At 35.9% G+C, this 16,211-nt stretch overlaps 1 protein-coding gene across 9 annotated transcripts in view; it reads right to left on the bottom strand.

Moving 5' to 3' along the window:
* The window catches only part of CEP63 (centrosomal protein 63), an 81,837-nt gene that overhangs the window by 11,867 nt on the left and 53,759 nt on the right, over positions 1 to 16,211 (bottom strand). For all 9 annotated transcript variants that reach the window (XM_007170371.3, XM_007170370.2, XM_007170369.3 and 6 more), the window contains 3 exons: positions 2,984 to 3,217; positions 2,575 to 2,714; positions 1,634 to 1,771 (listed from right to left, as the gene is read on the bottom strand). In XM_007170371.3, coding sequence (XP_007170433.2) covers positions 1,634 to 1,771; positions 2,575 to 2,714; positions 2,984 to 3,217 — 512 coding nt within the window. The remainder of the gene's footprint in view (positions 1 to 1,633; positions 1,772 to 2,574; positions 2,715 to 2,983; positions 3,218 to 16,211) is intronic.

Genomic DNA, 16,211 nt, shown 5'->3' with positions numbered 1-16,211 from the left:
CATCTCTACAATACAACAACACAAAAACAGTCACTTAAATTCCTCCAGTTCCTGTTTGAGGGAATATTCTGTTCAAACTGAACAACACAAATAAGCTGTCTAAAAGGGTTCATTTTTCTACTTGCCTTTTGAAACAGAAAAATAATTTTGGAAGTCTTTGTTTTATTACTGAACACTGGTATTTATATCCATTTATTCCAACTTTACTTATTTCTAAAAATCCTAGAACACTTATTTATTTGGTACTTAGGATGTGACTACAGTGTGTCAAACACTGAGGTAGAGAGAGAAGAAAATCAGATAATCTTGTCCTATCTACAGACGGGAAAATCGAGGCCTAAAGAGACTAAAGTGTCCCAGGTCACAATGCAAGAGGCAGTGTGTCAGAAACAAGAGGCAAGTCTTCAGAGCCTGCTAAGAGCACAGCAAAACATGTAAAAGATCACTAAAAAGTCAATCAATGGAAAATCAGGATAAAAAATGTAAGTATTAGTTCTAATGTCAATAAGAATCCTAAGCTTTTATTTTATTCAATCTAAAGTATGCAAATATACCTCAGTAATGACAACTAAGAATATCTTAAGTATTCCAAGGTGAGAAAGAAATAAAGCAAAAACTGTGTGTGTATGCATGTATATTTAATATGTAAAGAAAATATTTAGTGGTTTGCAAAAACAGAAATAAAAGATATATTACTTAAAGATAGGACAAAAAATTTATTACTGTACTTAAAAGGGTAAAATGGCAATTTTTTGGTTATCTGTTTGCCTAAAGGCTAACAGTTTATTTATTGTATTTTTATCTTCTACACACAGAAAATACTACTGTACAAATGACCATGATTTACGTTTAAAACAAAATATCAAACTCTTCCCAATCAGAAAGTTTAGCAGGATGATAAAAAAAGTTCACAGTATGGTGATACAAGTGAGCTGGGCATGGTATAGCGTAAGTCAGGATTCAATCAACACACTAGGAAATATCAACAGCATTTCAGCACAGAAGGAAGGAGCACCACGTGTCCAGGGAGATCTCCCCAAGAGCAGCTCCAGTGACGTGGCTGGTAGAGGGGAAAGGCTGCCTAACTGAAGGCCTTCTGCACAGGAGAAATGTGAAGATGTACAGTCAATAAAGACACCTCTTGAAGAACTTGATTTTTAAGGACAGCAGAGAAATACAGAAGTAACTTGACAGGGATATAGAATTAAAGGAGGATTTTCATTTTTTTCCCAAGATGAGGAATATTAAAACATATTTTATACTAGTGGAAATGATTTAGCAGAGATTAAAAACTTGATGATGTAAAAGAGAAAAGGAGAAGCTGCAGAATCAGTACGTAAGTGGAGTCTTAGGAGCACAGACGTCATCCACTGATTCATTCACTCTAACAGATTAAGGACACAGACAGATTGCAGGCTGACTGGTAGGTTTGGTGGTAAGAATATTAGGAAGTTCTCCTTTAACTGAGATTTACAGTTCTCCTTTAACCTCAATGAAATAAGAAGTTAGGCCATTTGTGAATAATAGAGAAAAAAACATATTTTCACTTGTTATATTAGCTTACTTTATCAATACATGATTGAAAATAGTTTCTAACAATTTGAATGTTTCTGAAATGTATGTAATTACCTACCTGCCTTCCAGACGAGTCACTTCTGCCTGCAGAAGTTCTTCACTAGTGTGGGTAAAATCCAGTCGGGAGAGCACATTCTCTAAGTCTCCCTGCCCTTGAGAGGCATACCTCCTTTCTGCCTGAGACTCCTCCAGTGACCTATGGGAAGACACAGGAGGAGTGTTAAAGGCCTTGTATCTCTGCAAACAAAAACAACACACAGCCAGTTCATATTTCCCAACTCTTTTTGGTAATGAAACTCTTCAGAACTCTTCAGTTTGTTTCCTGATTTACAAAAAAACAAAACAAAACAAAAAACTGGGAGAGTAAAGAGGCAGAGATGATGCTTCTAAAAAAGTCAGCAACAGTTTACTCCTTTCTCAACTGGGATTTGGCCTGTTTTTCAAGGGAAAAAGACAAAATGACAAAAATCACCTTGTTGACACTTGATACCTTGAGTCAAAGAAACTGAAAAGTTATAGACAAAAACAGAAATGTGCACCAGACTTAAATTACAAACTTCAGAGCAACAATTCATACATAAAAACAAAATTAACTTTAGGATTTTTTTAAAGGGCTATCTCAATAGCTGGCTTATTGATGGTATTGATGATAAGCAGCTACTAAACATGACCTGTTCTACCAAGGAAGGGAGGCCTCCCAGGAGACGTAGACTATAATTCCTTTCACGTTTGCAGTTTTGGCAAGGGTATGGATTGACAAAAGGGTTCCTAACTTTCTAAACATCAGAGTCTCTTGGTTAGGGGACCCAAACTGCAGGCAGAAAAAACTAATCATACAATATTTTCTAAAGCTAAAAAAATTTAACTCAGAAATTAAAACTGAATAAGAAAACCTATAATATGATCAAACACAAAATTATGAATATGCAATATTAAAAATGGTGCTTAATGCTAAACCACCCCGTGGCTAAGATTAATAATATTTAAGATTAAATATACCTTATGGTCTCTACTGTGTGTTGAGTGTCAGTTGCCTTTAATTTTGCTTGTAGTTTCTCCTTTTGTATTCTTGTCTCATGCATGAAATTTTCTTGAGTCTGAAGAGCTGCCTTCAATTCTCTCTTTTCTTCTTGCAGAACCTGCAAAAATACTCAGAAAAAAAGTCAGATGTTATTAAATTTTTCTATTTCATGAGAAAAGGTAGCCAGGGAGTCAAACTGTAAGTTATATAACAGGCACCACATTAATAAGGCCTGTTATTAATATCTGATCCTGTTATTAATATCAATATCTATTGGCTACAGAGTAGGGAAGAAACCATAGATCTTGGAACCTAGTTCCAAGTTCATTAGTCTCTCTTAAAACACACATTTCCTCAGTTACAGTATATTACAATTTAAAAACATACCTCTAACAGTTTTTCAGATTCCCTCAATTTTTCTTCTTTTTGCTGCTGGTCTTGCATAATAGTCATATTGGTTCCAACCAAGTCATTGACCCTCATGGTGAGGCGCTCTATTTCCAACTCATTGGCACAGATGGTGTCATTGGCCCGCTCCAGCTTACTGCTCAGGTGCTGAATTTCTGACTGGCTGGACAGCTCCACAGACTCTAATTTTTGTTTCCGATTGGCAAGCTGAGCCTAGAAACACACAAATTACCAACTGGTAAAAGTGAAAAGGTAAAAGAATAATCAATGAATAAGGAAAACTAAAATGAAACTGAGTTTTACTTCCATAAAAACATATAGCATTAGCTCATTAAAAATATATAATCCATTTATGATTTTAAAAATTTCCATGATAAAAACTAGGAATAGAGGTGAACTTTCTCAACTTGATAAAGACTATCTAAAGAAACCTTACAGCTAACATTATACTTAAAGGGGGGAAACTTGATACTTTCCCACTAAGATCAGGTACAAGGCAAGGATGTCTCCTCATACCACTCCTTTTCAATGTCACACTGGATATCCTTGTTAATGCAATAAGGCAAGAAAAGGAAATAAAAGGTATACAGATCAGGAAAGAAGTCATAAAACTGTCTTTGTCCACAGATAACATGATCATCTATGTAGAAAATCTGAAAGAATTGACCAAAAAAAAAAAAAAAATCTCCTGGAGTTAGTAAGCAATTATAGCAAGGTTGCAGGATATAAGGTTAATATATAAAAGTCAATCACTTTCCTATATGTCAACAATGAACATGTGGAATTTAAATTAAAAACACAATACTATTTATAGTAACACCTAAAGAAATTACTTAAGTATAAATCTAAACAAAATATGTACAAGATCTATATGAGAAAAACTACAAAACTCTGATGAATGAAATTAAAAAACTAAATAAATGAAGAGATATTCCATGTTCATGGAAAGGAAGAATCAATACTGTTAAGATATCAGTTCTTCCCAATATTATCTATGAATTCAACACAATCCCAATCAAAACATCAGCAAGTTATTTTATGGATATCAACAAACTAAAGTTTATATGCAGAGGCAAAGACTAAGAATAGCCAATACAATATCAAAAGAGAAGAACAAAGTTGGATGACTGATGTTACCTAACTTCAAGATTTACTATAAAGCTACAGTAATCAAGACAGTGTAGTACTGGCAAAAGAACAGACAAATAGATTAATGGAACAGAATATAGAGCTCAGAAATAGACCTTTATAAATATAGTCAACTGATCTTTGATAAAAGAGCAAAGGTGATACAATGGAGCAAAGATAGTCTCTTCAACAAATGGTGCTGGAATAACTGGACGTCCACATGCAAAAAAATGAATCCAGATAAAGGCCTTACACTCTCCACAAAAATTAACTAAAATGGATCACAGACCTAAATGTAAAATGAAAACTATAAAACTCTTAGAAGATAGCATAGGAGACAACATAGATGACTTTGGGTACAGTAGGAGATAGAGGACCTACTGAGGTAGGAGACAGACAGACCCCTGGGCTGGACAGCTGGTGTCTGCAAGTGAAGTAAAATTGAAGCTTTGTTCTCACTCAGCCACTCCAAGGACAAAGCAGGTGGCAGAAGCTGAGCTCCGCTGAAGTAAAAAGATGACCAGTCCTGAGGTCAAGGAAAACTTCCCTGTCTGCATATGTGCAGGAAGGCTCCTTGGGGGTCCAAAAGAGAGGGGACACCACCCCATAATAAGTGTGGACATATCCCCACAGGCCTCTGCAGTGGGATCCATCTTAGCAAAAAGTTGCGCACGCATCTTGGGGAGGGTCCTAGGACCAGTCAGGTGTGAAAAAAGAAACAAGATAACTGGCTAAAGGTAAACAAAGACCTGGAAGAACTGTCCTACATAAGGGATTTAAATCAACTCTTTACCGCACTCCTCCTCATTAGACAGGACGCACGTACTCTTTCTCTCTGGGTGTGTATTTATGCCTAGCTTCTGACTTACTGCACTCCTCATTCAGGATGACCGCACTCCTCTCCTGGTGTGTATTTCTGCCTTGCTTCTGTCTTAAATAAACTGCTTCTCTGTGTGCTCTCCCACATGATATGCTGTGTCTCTAATAATAAACTTTCTACCTGTTTTTACAGTTTTTGCCTTCTTGAAACATTCTTGCTTTCAGTGAGGGTAAGAGCCAGGGCCACAATGCTTCTAGCCTCTAGTCCCTGGTGGTCTAGCGGCTAGGATTCCTGGTTTTCATCCAGACTACCCAGGTTCAATTCCTTGTCAGGAAACTAAGATCTCTCTTCAGGACCGCTATCTCTCTGAGATCAATATCTTTGTAGATACAACACCAAAGACACAATCCCTGAAAGAAATAACTGATAAGCTGAAATTCATTAAAATTGAAAACTTTTACTCTGTGAAAGACAATGTCAAGGGAATGAGAAGACAAGCCAGGTCTGGGAGAAAATATTTGCAAAAGACACACCTGATAAAAGGACTGTTATGCAACATATAAAAAGAACTCTTAAAATTCAACAAGAAAACAAACAACTCCATTAAAAAATAGGCCAAAGACTTGAATACAGATGGCAAATAAATATTATATATGAAAAGATGATCTATATTATATGTCATCAAGGAAATGCAAATTAAAACAACAATTACATATCTATTAGAATGGCCAAAATCTGGAACACTGATAATAGTAAATTCTGGCAAGGATAAGGAGCAACAGGAACTCTCATTCATTGCTGGTGAGAATGCAAAATGTTACAGCCATTTTGGAAGACAGTCTGATGTTTCTTACAAAACTTAACATATTCTTACCATATAATCCAGCAATTGTGTTTCTTGGCATTTACCCAAAGAAGTTTGAAAATGTATGTCTACACAAAAACCTGAATATGGATGTTTAAAGCAGTTTTATTCATAACTGCCAAAACTTGGAAGCAACCAAGGAGGTGTGTGGATAAATAAACTGTGGTATATCCAGACAATGGAATATTATTCAATGCTAAAAAGAAATAAGCTATCAAGCCATGAAAACACATGAAGGAGTCTTAAACTCATATTACTAAGTGAAAGAAACCAGTATGAAAAGGCTACATACTGTATGATTCCAACTATACAACATTCTGGAAAAGGGAAAACAATAGACAAAATAAAAAGATCAGTGATTATGGGGAGGGTAGGCAGGGCAGTGATGAATAGGCAGAACACAGGAAATTTATGAAAATTTAGTGAAAGAAATTTAGTGAAAATAATCTGTATGATATTATAATGATGGATGTGCTTATGGAGGGATGGAGAAGAGATGCTGCCTACATACTGAAAAGATAGCTGCATTATTCTACCTACTTGTGCAGAAGTTTAACCATATCCATGACTCATCATATAGGAAAACTGGATTTATCTCTTATTTAAAACATAGGAAAAAGGAACTATAGTGCATTATTTTATTTCTTACAGAAGTGCAGAAATTAAAATTTTTTAAAAGTCACTAAACCACTTAAATTTCCAGATCAAATTTTCCTCTCTCCCCACCCCAAAACATGTTGCATGTAGTTAATTATTGTGTTTTAACATTCTTTTCATGAAAATCACACACATTCCAATGATTCAAATTGACCACAAAAATGTTTACCTGTAGGAGGAAAGGAGTGGGGAGAAGAGAATTGTAGAATTTTGTTCCTTCAGGAAAAAGGTGCGTGGAGGGGAGGAAGGATTTGTTCTGTCATCAATTTTTGGACACTCCCTGAGCTAAAAGACTCAACTAAATATAGTGCATCTCAAAGTTTCCTTCTATGCTTTATCTACCAATAAGGCCACTTTAGCAACTGTCTCATGGACCTGCAGTTCCTATAACTTGGATGATTTTTTAGGCTATGTATCCCAGCTATACCGGTTTTTAGCTCCCAACTTTCTAGTTTTCACAAATTTTAATCCAGCATCCTGAAAGGTACTTCATCTTCACACTGAAGATAGACATAAATCATTTGTGTAAGTAAAACTTCCATTATTCTAAATATTTTTAAAAGGTAAAGCACACAATTTTATTTTAGCAGTTTAAGTGGAAATGTCTCTGGGAAATCTATCTGCTGCGGATTTAAGGATTTTATTGTGAATAGTACAGGGCCAAAATGCTGTATTGTGCGTGCATAAAGTAGACGCTCAACAATGCCCATAAGCCAGAAAGAAGGTGGGAGGAGAAAGGCAAAGAGGCAGATAGTGTTTATATAAATTACAGATCCAAGATTCCAGCACAAAGATTCAAAAAAATTTTTTTACCAGATTCCTGCAACAGTGTGAAAAAAGAACATCAAATAGGTTTAAATGCACAAGAATAACTGCCAGGATGCAACTGTCTCCAAACTTTTAAAATACAATATAAACTACCCACCCCCAACAAGGGGAAATCTTACATAGAATTCTGAACAGAATAAATAACTGAAGACATTGGATGAGGATGATAAGAAAGAGCCCAGCGTGCTGAACCTCCCCAACCCTACTTCAAACTGCATAGCAGCCCTGGGGCTTGACAGAACATAGCTAGAAAACCACTGCTCAATTGGACGCTCAGGATGAAAAACAATACATAATTGCAAAACACTAGCATTGTCTTTTTAACACTGTTAACAGCTATTTAACATTATTCAGTTCAGATCTGTGACCTTAAAGTAAACTGGTATTGAAGTTATAGTTTAACTAAGCTATAGTTTAACCAGCTGGCCAAGATTTGATACTTAAAAACTAAACAACTAGTTTTGTGGCATCAAGAACATAGCTTTCTTTTTTTTTTTTTAACATATTTATTGGAGTATAATTGCTTTACAATGGTGTGTTAGTTTTTGCTGTGTAACAAAGTGAATCTGCTATACATATACATATATCCGCATATCCCCTCCCTCTTGCATCTCCCTCCCACCCTCCCTATCCCACCCTCTAAGTGGTCTCAAAGCACCGAGCTGATCTCCCTGTGCTATGCGGCTGCTTCCCACTAGCTATCTATTTTACATTTGGTAGTGTATATATGTCCATGCCACTCTCTCACTGCATCCCAGCTTACCCTTCCTCCTCCCCGTGTCACGTCCATTCTTTATGTCTGTGTCTTTAATCCTGACCTGCCCCTATGTTCTTCAGAACCTTTTTTTTTTTTTTTTAGATTCCATATATATGTGTTAGCATTTCTCTTTCTGACTTACTTCACTCTGTGTGACAGACTCTAGGTCCATCCACCTCACTACAAATAACTCAATTTCGTTTCTTTTTATGGCTGAGTAATATTCCATTGTATATATGTGCCACATCTTCTTTATCCATTCATTTGTCGATAGACACTGAGGTTGCTTCCATGTCCTGGCTATTGTAAATAGTGCTGCAATGAATATTGTGGTACATGACTTTTTTTGAATTATGGTTTTTTCAGGGTATATGCCCAGTAGTGGGATTGCTGGGTCATACAGTAGTCCTATTTTTAGTTTTTTAAGGAACCTCCATACTGTTCTCCATAGTGGCTGTATCAATTTACATTCCCACCAACAGTGCAAGAGGGTTCCCTTTTCTCCACACCCTCTCCAGCATTTATTGTCTGTAGACTTTTTGATGATAGCCATTCTGACCGGGGTGATGTGATACCTCATTGTAGTTTTGATTTGCATTTCTCTAATGATTAGTGATGTTGGGCATCCTTTCATGTGTTTGTGGGCAATCTGTATATGTTCTTTGGAGAAATGTCTATTTAGGTCTTCTGCCCATTTTTGGATTAGGTTGTTTGTTCTTTTCATATTGAGCTGCACGAGCTGCTTGTATATTTTGGAGATTAATCCTTTGTCAGTTGCTTCGTTTGCAAATATTTTCTCCCATTCTGAGGGTTGCCCTTTCGTCTTGTTTATGGTTTCCTTTGCTGTGCAAAAGCTTTTAAGTTTCATTAGGTCCCATTTGTTTATTTTTGGTTTTATTTCCCTTTCTCTAGGAGGTGGGTCAAAAAGGATCTTGCTGTGATTTATGTCATAGAGTGTTCTGCCTATGTTTTCCTCTAAGAGTTTGATAGTGTCTGGCCTTACATTTAGGTCTCTAATCCATCTTGAGTTTATTTTTGTGTATGGTGTTAGGGAATGTTCTAATTTCATTCTTTTACATGTAGCTGTCCAGTTTTCCCAGCACCACTTATTGAAGAGGCTGTCTTTTCTCCATTGTATATTCTTGCTTCCTTTATCAAAGATAAAGTGACCACACATGAGTGGGTTTATCTCTGGGCTTTCTCTCCTGTTCCATTGATCTATATTTCTGTTTTTGTGCCAGTACCATACTGTCTTGATTACTGCAGCTTTGTAGTATAGCCTGAAGTCAGGGAGCCTGATTCCTCCAGCTCCGTTTTTCTTTCTCAAGATTGCTTTGGCTATTCGGGGTCTTTAGTGTTTCCATGCAAATTGTGAAATTTTTTGTTCTAGAAGAACATAGCTTTATTTTTTTCTTTATGTTTTTTAACTGTAGTTGACATACAATATTATGTTAGTTTCAGGCGTACAACATAGTGATTCTACACATATACATTACATATTGATCTCCATGATAAGTCTAGTAGCCATCTATCACTATACAAAGTTATTACAATATTATAGACTATATTCCCTATTCTGCACATTTTATCCCCATGACTTAATTATTTTATAACTGGAAGTCTGTACCTCTTAATTCCCTTAGCCTATTTTGCCCAACTCTCCCCCCCCCCCAACCCCATGGCAACTACATTTGTTCTCTGTATCTATGAGCCTGTCTCTGTTTTGTTGTTTGTTTCGTCTTTTAGATTCCACATGTAAGTGAGGTCATATGGAATTTGTCTTTCTCTGTCTTATTTCACTTAGAGTAGTACTCTCTAGGTTCATCCATGTTGTTGCAAATGGTAAAAATTTCATTCTTTTTCATGACTAATATTCCACTGTATACATATACCACATCTTGTTTATCCATTCATCTGTCAGTGGGCACTTAGGTTGCTTCTATACCTTGGCTACTGTGAATAACACTGCAATGAATAGAGGGGTGCATATATCTTTTTGATGTTTTTTGCGGGGGGGGGGGGAATGCCCAGAAGTGTAATTGCTAGATCATATGGTAGTTCTATTTTTAATTTTTGAGGAATCTCCATGCTGTTCTCTGTAGTGGCTGCACCAATTTACATTCCCACCAACAGTGCTTGAGGGTTCCCTTTTCTCCACACCCTCACCCAACACTTGTTATTTGTTACCTTTTTGATAATAGCCAGTCTGACAGGTGTGAGGTGGTATCTCCGTGTGGTTTTAATTTGCATTTCCCTGATGATTAGTGATGCTGAGCATCTTTTCTCATGTCTGTTGGCCATCTGTATGTCTTCTCTGGAAAAATGTCTATTCAGGTCCTCTGCCAATTTTTCACTCAGGTTGCTTTTTGATGTTGAGCTGTTTAAGTTCTTTGTATATTTGGGGTATTAACTTCTTATCAAATAAATCATTTGCAAACATGTTCTCCCATTCAGTAGTCTACCTTTTCATTTTGTTGATAGTTTCCTTTGCTCTTCAAAGACTTTTTAGTTTGATATAGTCCCACTTGTTTATCTTTGCTGTTGTTTTCCTTGCCTGAGGACACAGTTCCAAAAGAATATTGCTAATAATGATGCCAAAGAACATATTGCCTATGTTTTCTTCTAGGAGTTTTATGCTTTCAGGTCTCACATTTAAGTCTTTAATCCATTTTGAGTTTATTTTTGTACAGGGTATAAGAAAGTGATCCAGTTTCATTCTTTTGCCTACAGATGAATAGTTCTCCCAACACCATTTACTGAAGAGACTGTCTTTTCCCCATTGTATATTTTTGGCTCCCTTGTCATAAATTAATTGACCATATAAGTGTGGGTTTATTTCTGGACTCTCTATTCTGGTGCATTAATCTATGTGTCTGTTTTTGTGTCAGTACCATATAGTTTTGATTACTATAGACTTATAGTATAGTTTGAAATCAGGGAATATGATACCTCCAGCTTTATTCTTCTTTCTTAAGATTGCTTTAGCTATTTGGGGTTTGGTTTTGTGTGTGTGTGGTTCTATACAAACTTCAGATTTATCTGTTCCAGTTCGGTGAAAAATGTCATTGGAATTTTGATAGAGACTGCACTGAATGTGTAGATTGCTTTAGGTAATATGGCCATTCTAACAATATTTATTCTTCTAATCCATGAGCACTGTACATCTTTCCATTTATTTGTGTCATCTTCATCTTCAATTTCTTTCAAAAACATCTTAATAGTTTTCAAAGTATAGGTGTTTCACCTTTTTGGTTAAACTTACTCCTAGGTATTTTATACTTTTTGATGCAGTTGTAAATGGGACAGAAGTCTTATTTTTCTGATAGTTCATCATTAGTGTACAAAAAAGCAACAGATTTCTGTATATTGATTTTGTAGCCTCCAACTTTACTGAATTAATTAGTTTTAATAGTGTTTTTTGGTGGAGGCTTTAGTTTTCTATATATAGTAACATACCATCTGCAAATAGTGACAGTTACTTCTTCCTTTCCAATTTGGATGCCTTTCATCTCTTTTCCTTGTCTGACTGCAATGCCTAGGACTACTAATATCATGTTGAATAAAAGTGGTGAGAATGGGCATCCTTGTCTTGTTTCTGATCTTAGAAGAAAAGCTTTCAGCTTTTCACAGTTGAGTATTACGCTAGCTGTGTGTTTGTCATATATGGCCTTTATTATATTGAGGTATGTTCCCTCTACACGTACTTTCTTGAGAGTTCTTATCATAAATGAATGTTGAATTTTGTCAAATGATTTTCCTGCATCTACTGAGATGAACATATGACTTTTTATCATTTTTAAATGTGGTGTATAACACTAATCGATTTGCAGATATTGACCCATCCTTTTATCCCTGGAATAAGTTCCACTTAATCATAGTATATGATCCTTTTATTGTATTATTGAATTTGGATTAATAATATTTTGTTGAGGACTTTTGCATGTATGTTCATCAGGGATATTGGCCTATAATTTTCTGTTTGTTGCATCTCCATCTGGTTTTGTATCAGTGTAATGCTGGCCTTGCAGAATGAGTTTGGAAGTGTAGGAAGACTTTCTCTTCAATTTTTTGGGAACAGTTTGAGAAGGACACGTATTAACTCTTCTTTAAATGTTTGGTAGAATTCACTTGTGAAGCTGTGGTCCTGGACTTTTTTTTTTTTCTTTTGAAGTTTTCTGATTACTGATTCAGTTTCATTACTAGTGATTAGTCTGTTCAAAATTCCTATTTCTTCCTGATTCACCCTTAGAAAATTGAAATTTTCTAGGAATGTATCCATTTCTCCTAGGTTTTCCAAACTGTTGGCATAAAGTTGTTCATAGCAGTCTCTTATGATCCTTTGTATTACTGTGGTGTCTGCTGTAACCTCTTTTGTTTCTGATTTTATTTATTTGGGCCCTTTCTTCTTTTCTTGATAAGTCTGTCTAAAGGTTTATCAAGTTGGTTATCTTCTCACAGAACCTTCTCTTAGTATCATTAATCTTTTCTATTGTCCTTTTAGTCTCTATTTCATTTATTTCTACTCTGATCCTTATCATTCCCTTCTTTCTACTAATTTTGGGCTATATTTGTTCTTCTTTTTCTAGTTCTATAGGTGCAAGGTTACATTGTTTATTCGAGATTTTCCTTGTCTCATGAGGTAGGCCTGTATCGTGATGAATTCCCCTTTTAGAACTGCTTTTCCTGTGTCCCACAGATTTTGGAATGTTGTGTTTCCATTTTCATTTCTCTCAAGGTATTTTTTAAATTTCCTCTTTCATTTCTTCATTGACCTACTGGTTGTCCAAAAGCACATTCTTTAGCCACAACGTTTGTGGTTTTTTCCACTTTTCTTCTTGTGCTTGATTTCTAGTTTCATACCATTGTGGTATTGAAATGATGCTTGATATAACTTCAATTTTCTTAAAGTTATTGAGAGTTGTTTTGTGACCTAACGTGATCTACTCTGGAGAATGTTCCATATGGACTTAAAAAGAATCTGCATTCTGTTGTTTTGGGGTGAAATATTCTTTATATATTTATTAAGTCCATCTGGTCTAATGTATCATTTAAGGCCAATGCTGTGTCATTGATTTTCTGTATGGATGACATATCTATTCATGTAAATGAGGTGTTACAGCGCCCTACTATTACTGCATCATTGTCAATATCTCCCTTTACGTCTGCTTTATGTATTTAGGTGCTCCTATGTTTGGTGCATATTTACAGGTATTACGTCCTCTTGATGAATTGGTTCCTTTATCATCATGTAATGACCTTCTTGGTCTCTTGTTACAATCTTTGTTTTAAAGTCTACTCTGAAATTGATAAACCATTAGCCAAGAATCATCAAGAAAAAGAGGGAGAGGACTCAAATCAATAAAATTAGAAATGAAAAAGGAGAAGTTACAACAGATACCGCAGAAATACAAAGCATCCTAAGAGACTACTATAAGAAACTCTATGCCAATAAAATGGACAACCTGGAAGAAATGGACAAATTCTTAGAAAGGTATAGACTTCCAAGACTGAACCAGGAAGAAATAGAAAATATGACCAGACCAATCATAAGTAATGAAATTGAAACTGTGATTAAAAATCTTCCAACAAACAAAAGTCCAGGACCAGATGGCTTCACAGGTTAATTCTATCAAACATTTAGAGAAGAGCTAACACCCATCCTTCTCAAACTCTTCCAAAAAATTGTGGACGAAGGAAAACTCCCAAACTCATTCTGTGAGGCCACCATCATCCTGATACCAAAACCAAAGATACTACAAAACAAGAAAATTACAGACCAATATCACTGATGAACATAGATGCAAAAATACTCAACAAAATAGTAGCAAACAGAATCCAACAACACATTAAAAGGATCATACACCACGATCAAGTGGGATTTATCCCAGGGATGCAAGGATTATTCAATAAATGCAAATCAATCAATGTGATACACCACATTAACAAACTGAATAAAAACCATATGATCATCTCAATAGATGCAGAAAAAGCTTTTCAACACCCATTTATGATAAAAACTCTCCAGAAAGTGGGCATAGAGGGAACTTACCTCAACATAATAAAAGCTATATACTACAAACCCACAGCAAACATCATTCTCAATGGAGAAAAACTGAAAGCATTTCCTCTAAGATCAGGAATGAGACAACGATGTCCACTCTCACCATTATTCAACATAGTTTTGGAAGTCCTAGCCATGGCAATCAGAGAAGAAAAAGAAATAAAAGGAAAAGAAGAAGTAAAACTGTCACTGTTTGCAGACGACATGATACTATACACAGAGAACCCTAAAGACGCTACCAGAAAACTACTAGAGCTAATCAATGAATTTGGTAAAGTTGCAGGATACAAAATTAATGTACAGAAATCTCTTGCATTCCTATACACTAATGATGAAAAATCTGAACGAGAAATTAAAGAAACACTCCCATTTACCACTGCAATGAAAAGAATAAAATACCTAGGAATAAACCTACCTACGGAGACAAAAGACCTGTATGCAGAAAACTATAAGACACTGATGAAAGAAATTAAAGATGATACCAACAGATGGAGAGATATACCATGTTCTTGGATTGGAAGAATCAACATTGTGAAAATGACTATACTACCCAAAGCAATCTACAGATTCAATGCAATCCCTATTAAATTACCAATGGCATTTTTTACGGAACTAGAACAAAATATCTTAAAATTTGTATGGAGACACAAAAGACCCCAAATTGCCAAAGCCGTCTTGAGGGGAAAAAATGGAGCTGGAGGAATCAGACTCCCTGACTTAAGACTATACTACAAAGCTACAGTAATCAAGACAATATGGTACTGGCACAAAAACAGAAACATAGATCAATGGAACAAGATAGAAAGTCCGGAGATAAACCCACACACCTGTGGTCAACTAATCTATGACAAAGGAGGCAAGGATATACAATGGAGAAAAGATAGTCTCTTCAATAAGTGGTGCTGGGAAAACTGGACAGCTACATGTAAAAGAATGAAATTAGAACACTCCCTAACATCATACACAAAAATAAACTCAAAATGGATTCGAGACCTAAATGTAAGACCGGACACTATAAAACTCTTAGAGGAAAACATAGGAAGAACACTCTTTGACATAAATCACAGCAAGATCTTTTTTGATCCACATCCTACAGTAATGGAAATAAAAACAAAAATAAACAAATGGGACCTAATGAAACTTCAAAGCTTTTGCACAGCAAAGGAAACCATAAACAAGACGAAAAGACAACCCTCAGAATGTGAGAAAATATTTGCAAACAAAGCAACTGACAAAGGATTAATCTCCAAAATATATAAATAGCTCATGCAGCTCAATATTAAAAAAACAAACAATCCAATCCAAAATTGGGCAGAAGACCTAAATAGACATTTCTCCAAAGAAGACATACAGATGACCAAGAAGCACATGAAAAGCTGCCCAACATCACTAATGATTAGAGAAATGCAAATCAAAACTACAATGAGGTATCACCTCACACCAGTTAGAATGGGCATCATCAGAAAATCTACAAACAACAAATGCTGGAGAGGGTGTGGAGAAAAGGGAACCCTCTTGCACTGTTGGTGGGAATGTAAATTGATACAGCCACTATGGAGAACAGTATGGAGGTTCCTTAAAAAACTAAAAGTAGAATTACCATATGATCCAGCAATCCCACTACTGGGCATATACCCAGAGAAAACCATAATTCAAAAAGACACATGCACCCCAATGTTCATTGCAGCAGTATTTACTATAGCCAGGTCATGGAAGCAACCTGAATGCCCATCTACAGATGAATCGATAAAGATGATGTGGTACATATATACAACGGAATATTACTCAGCCATAAAAAGGAACGAAATTGGGTCACTTGTTGAGACGTGGATGGATCTAGAGACTGTCATACAGAGTGAAGTAAGTCAGAAAGAGAAAAACAAATATCGTATATTAACGCATATATGTGGAACGTAGAAAAATGGTACAGATGAACCGGTTTGCAGGGCAGAAATTGAGACACAGATGTAGAGAACAAACGTATGCACACCAAAGGGGGAAAGCCGCGGTGGGGGTGTGTGTGTGTGATGAACTGGGCGATTGGGATTGACATGTATACACTGATGTGCATAAAATTGATGACTAATAAAA

Source organism: Balaenoptera acutorostrata, chromosome 4 (genome assembly GCF_949987535.1).
Source record: "Balaenoptera acutorostrata chromosome 4, mBalAcu1.1, whole genome shotgun sequence".
Taxonomy (NCBI): domain Eukaryota; kingdom Metazoa; phylum Chordata; class Mammalia; order Artiodactyla; family Balaenopteridae; genus Balaenoptera; species Balaenoptera acutorostrata.
The sequence above is the reverse complement of the archived record's forward strand: the minus strand, read 5'-3'. Positions and strand labels throughout refer to the sequence as shown.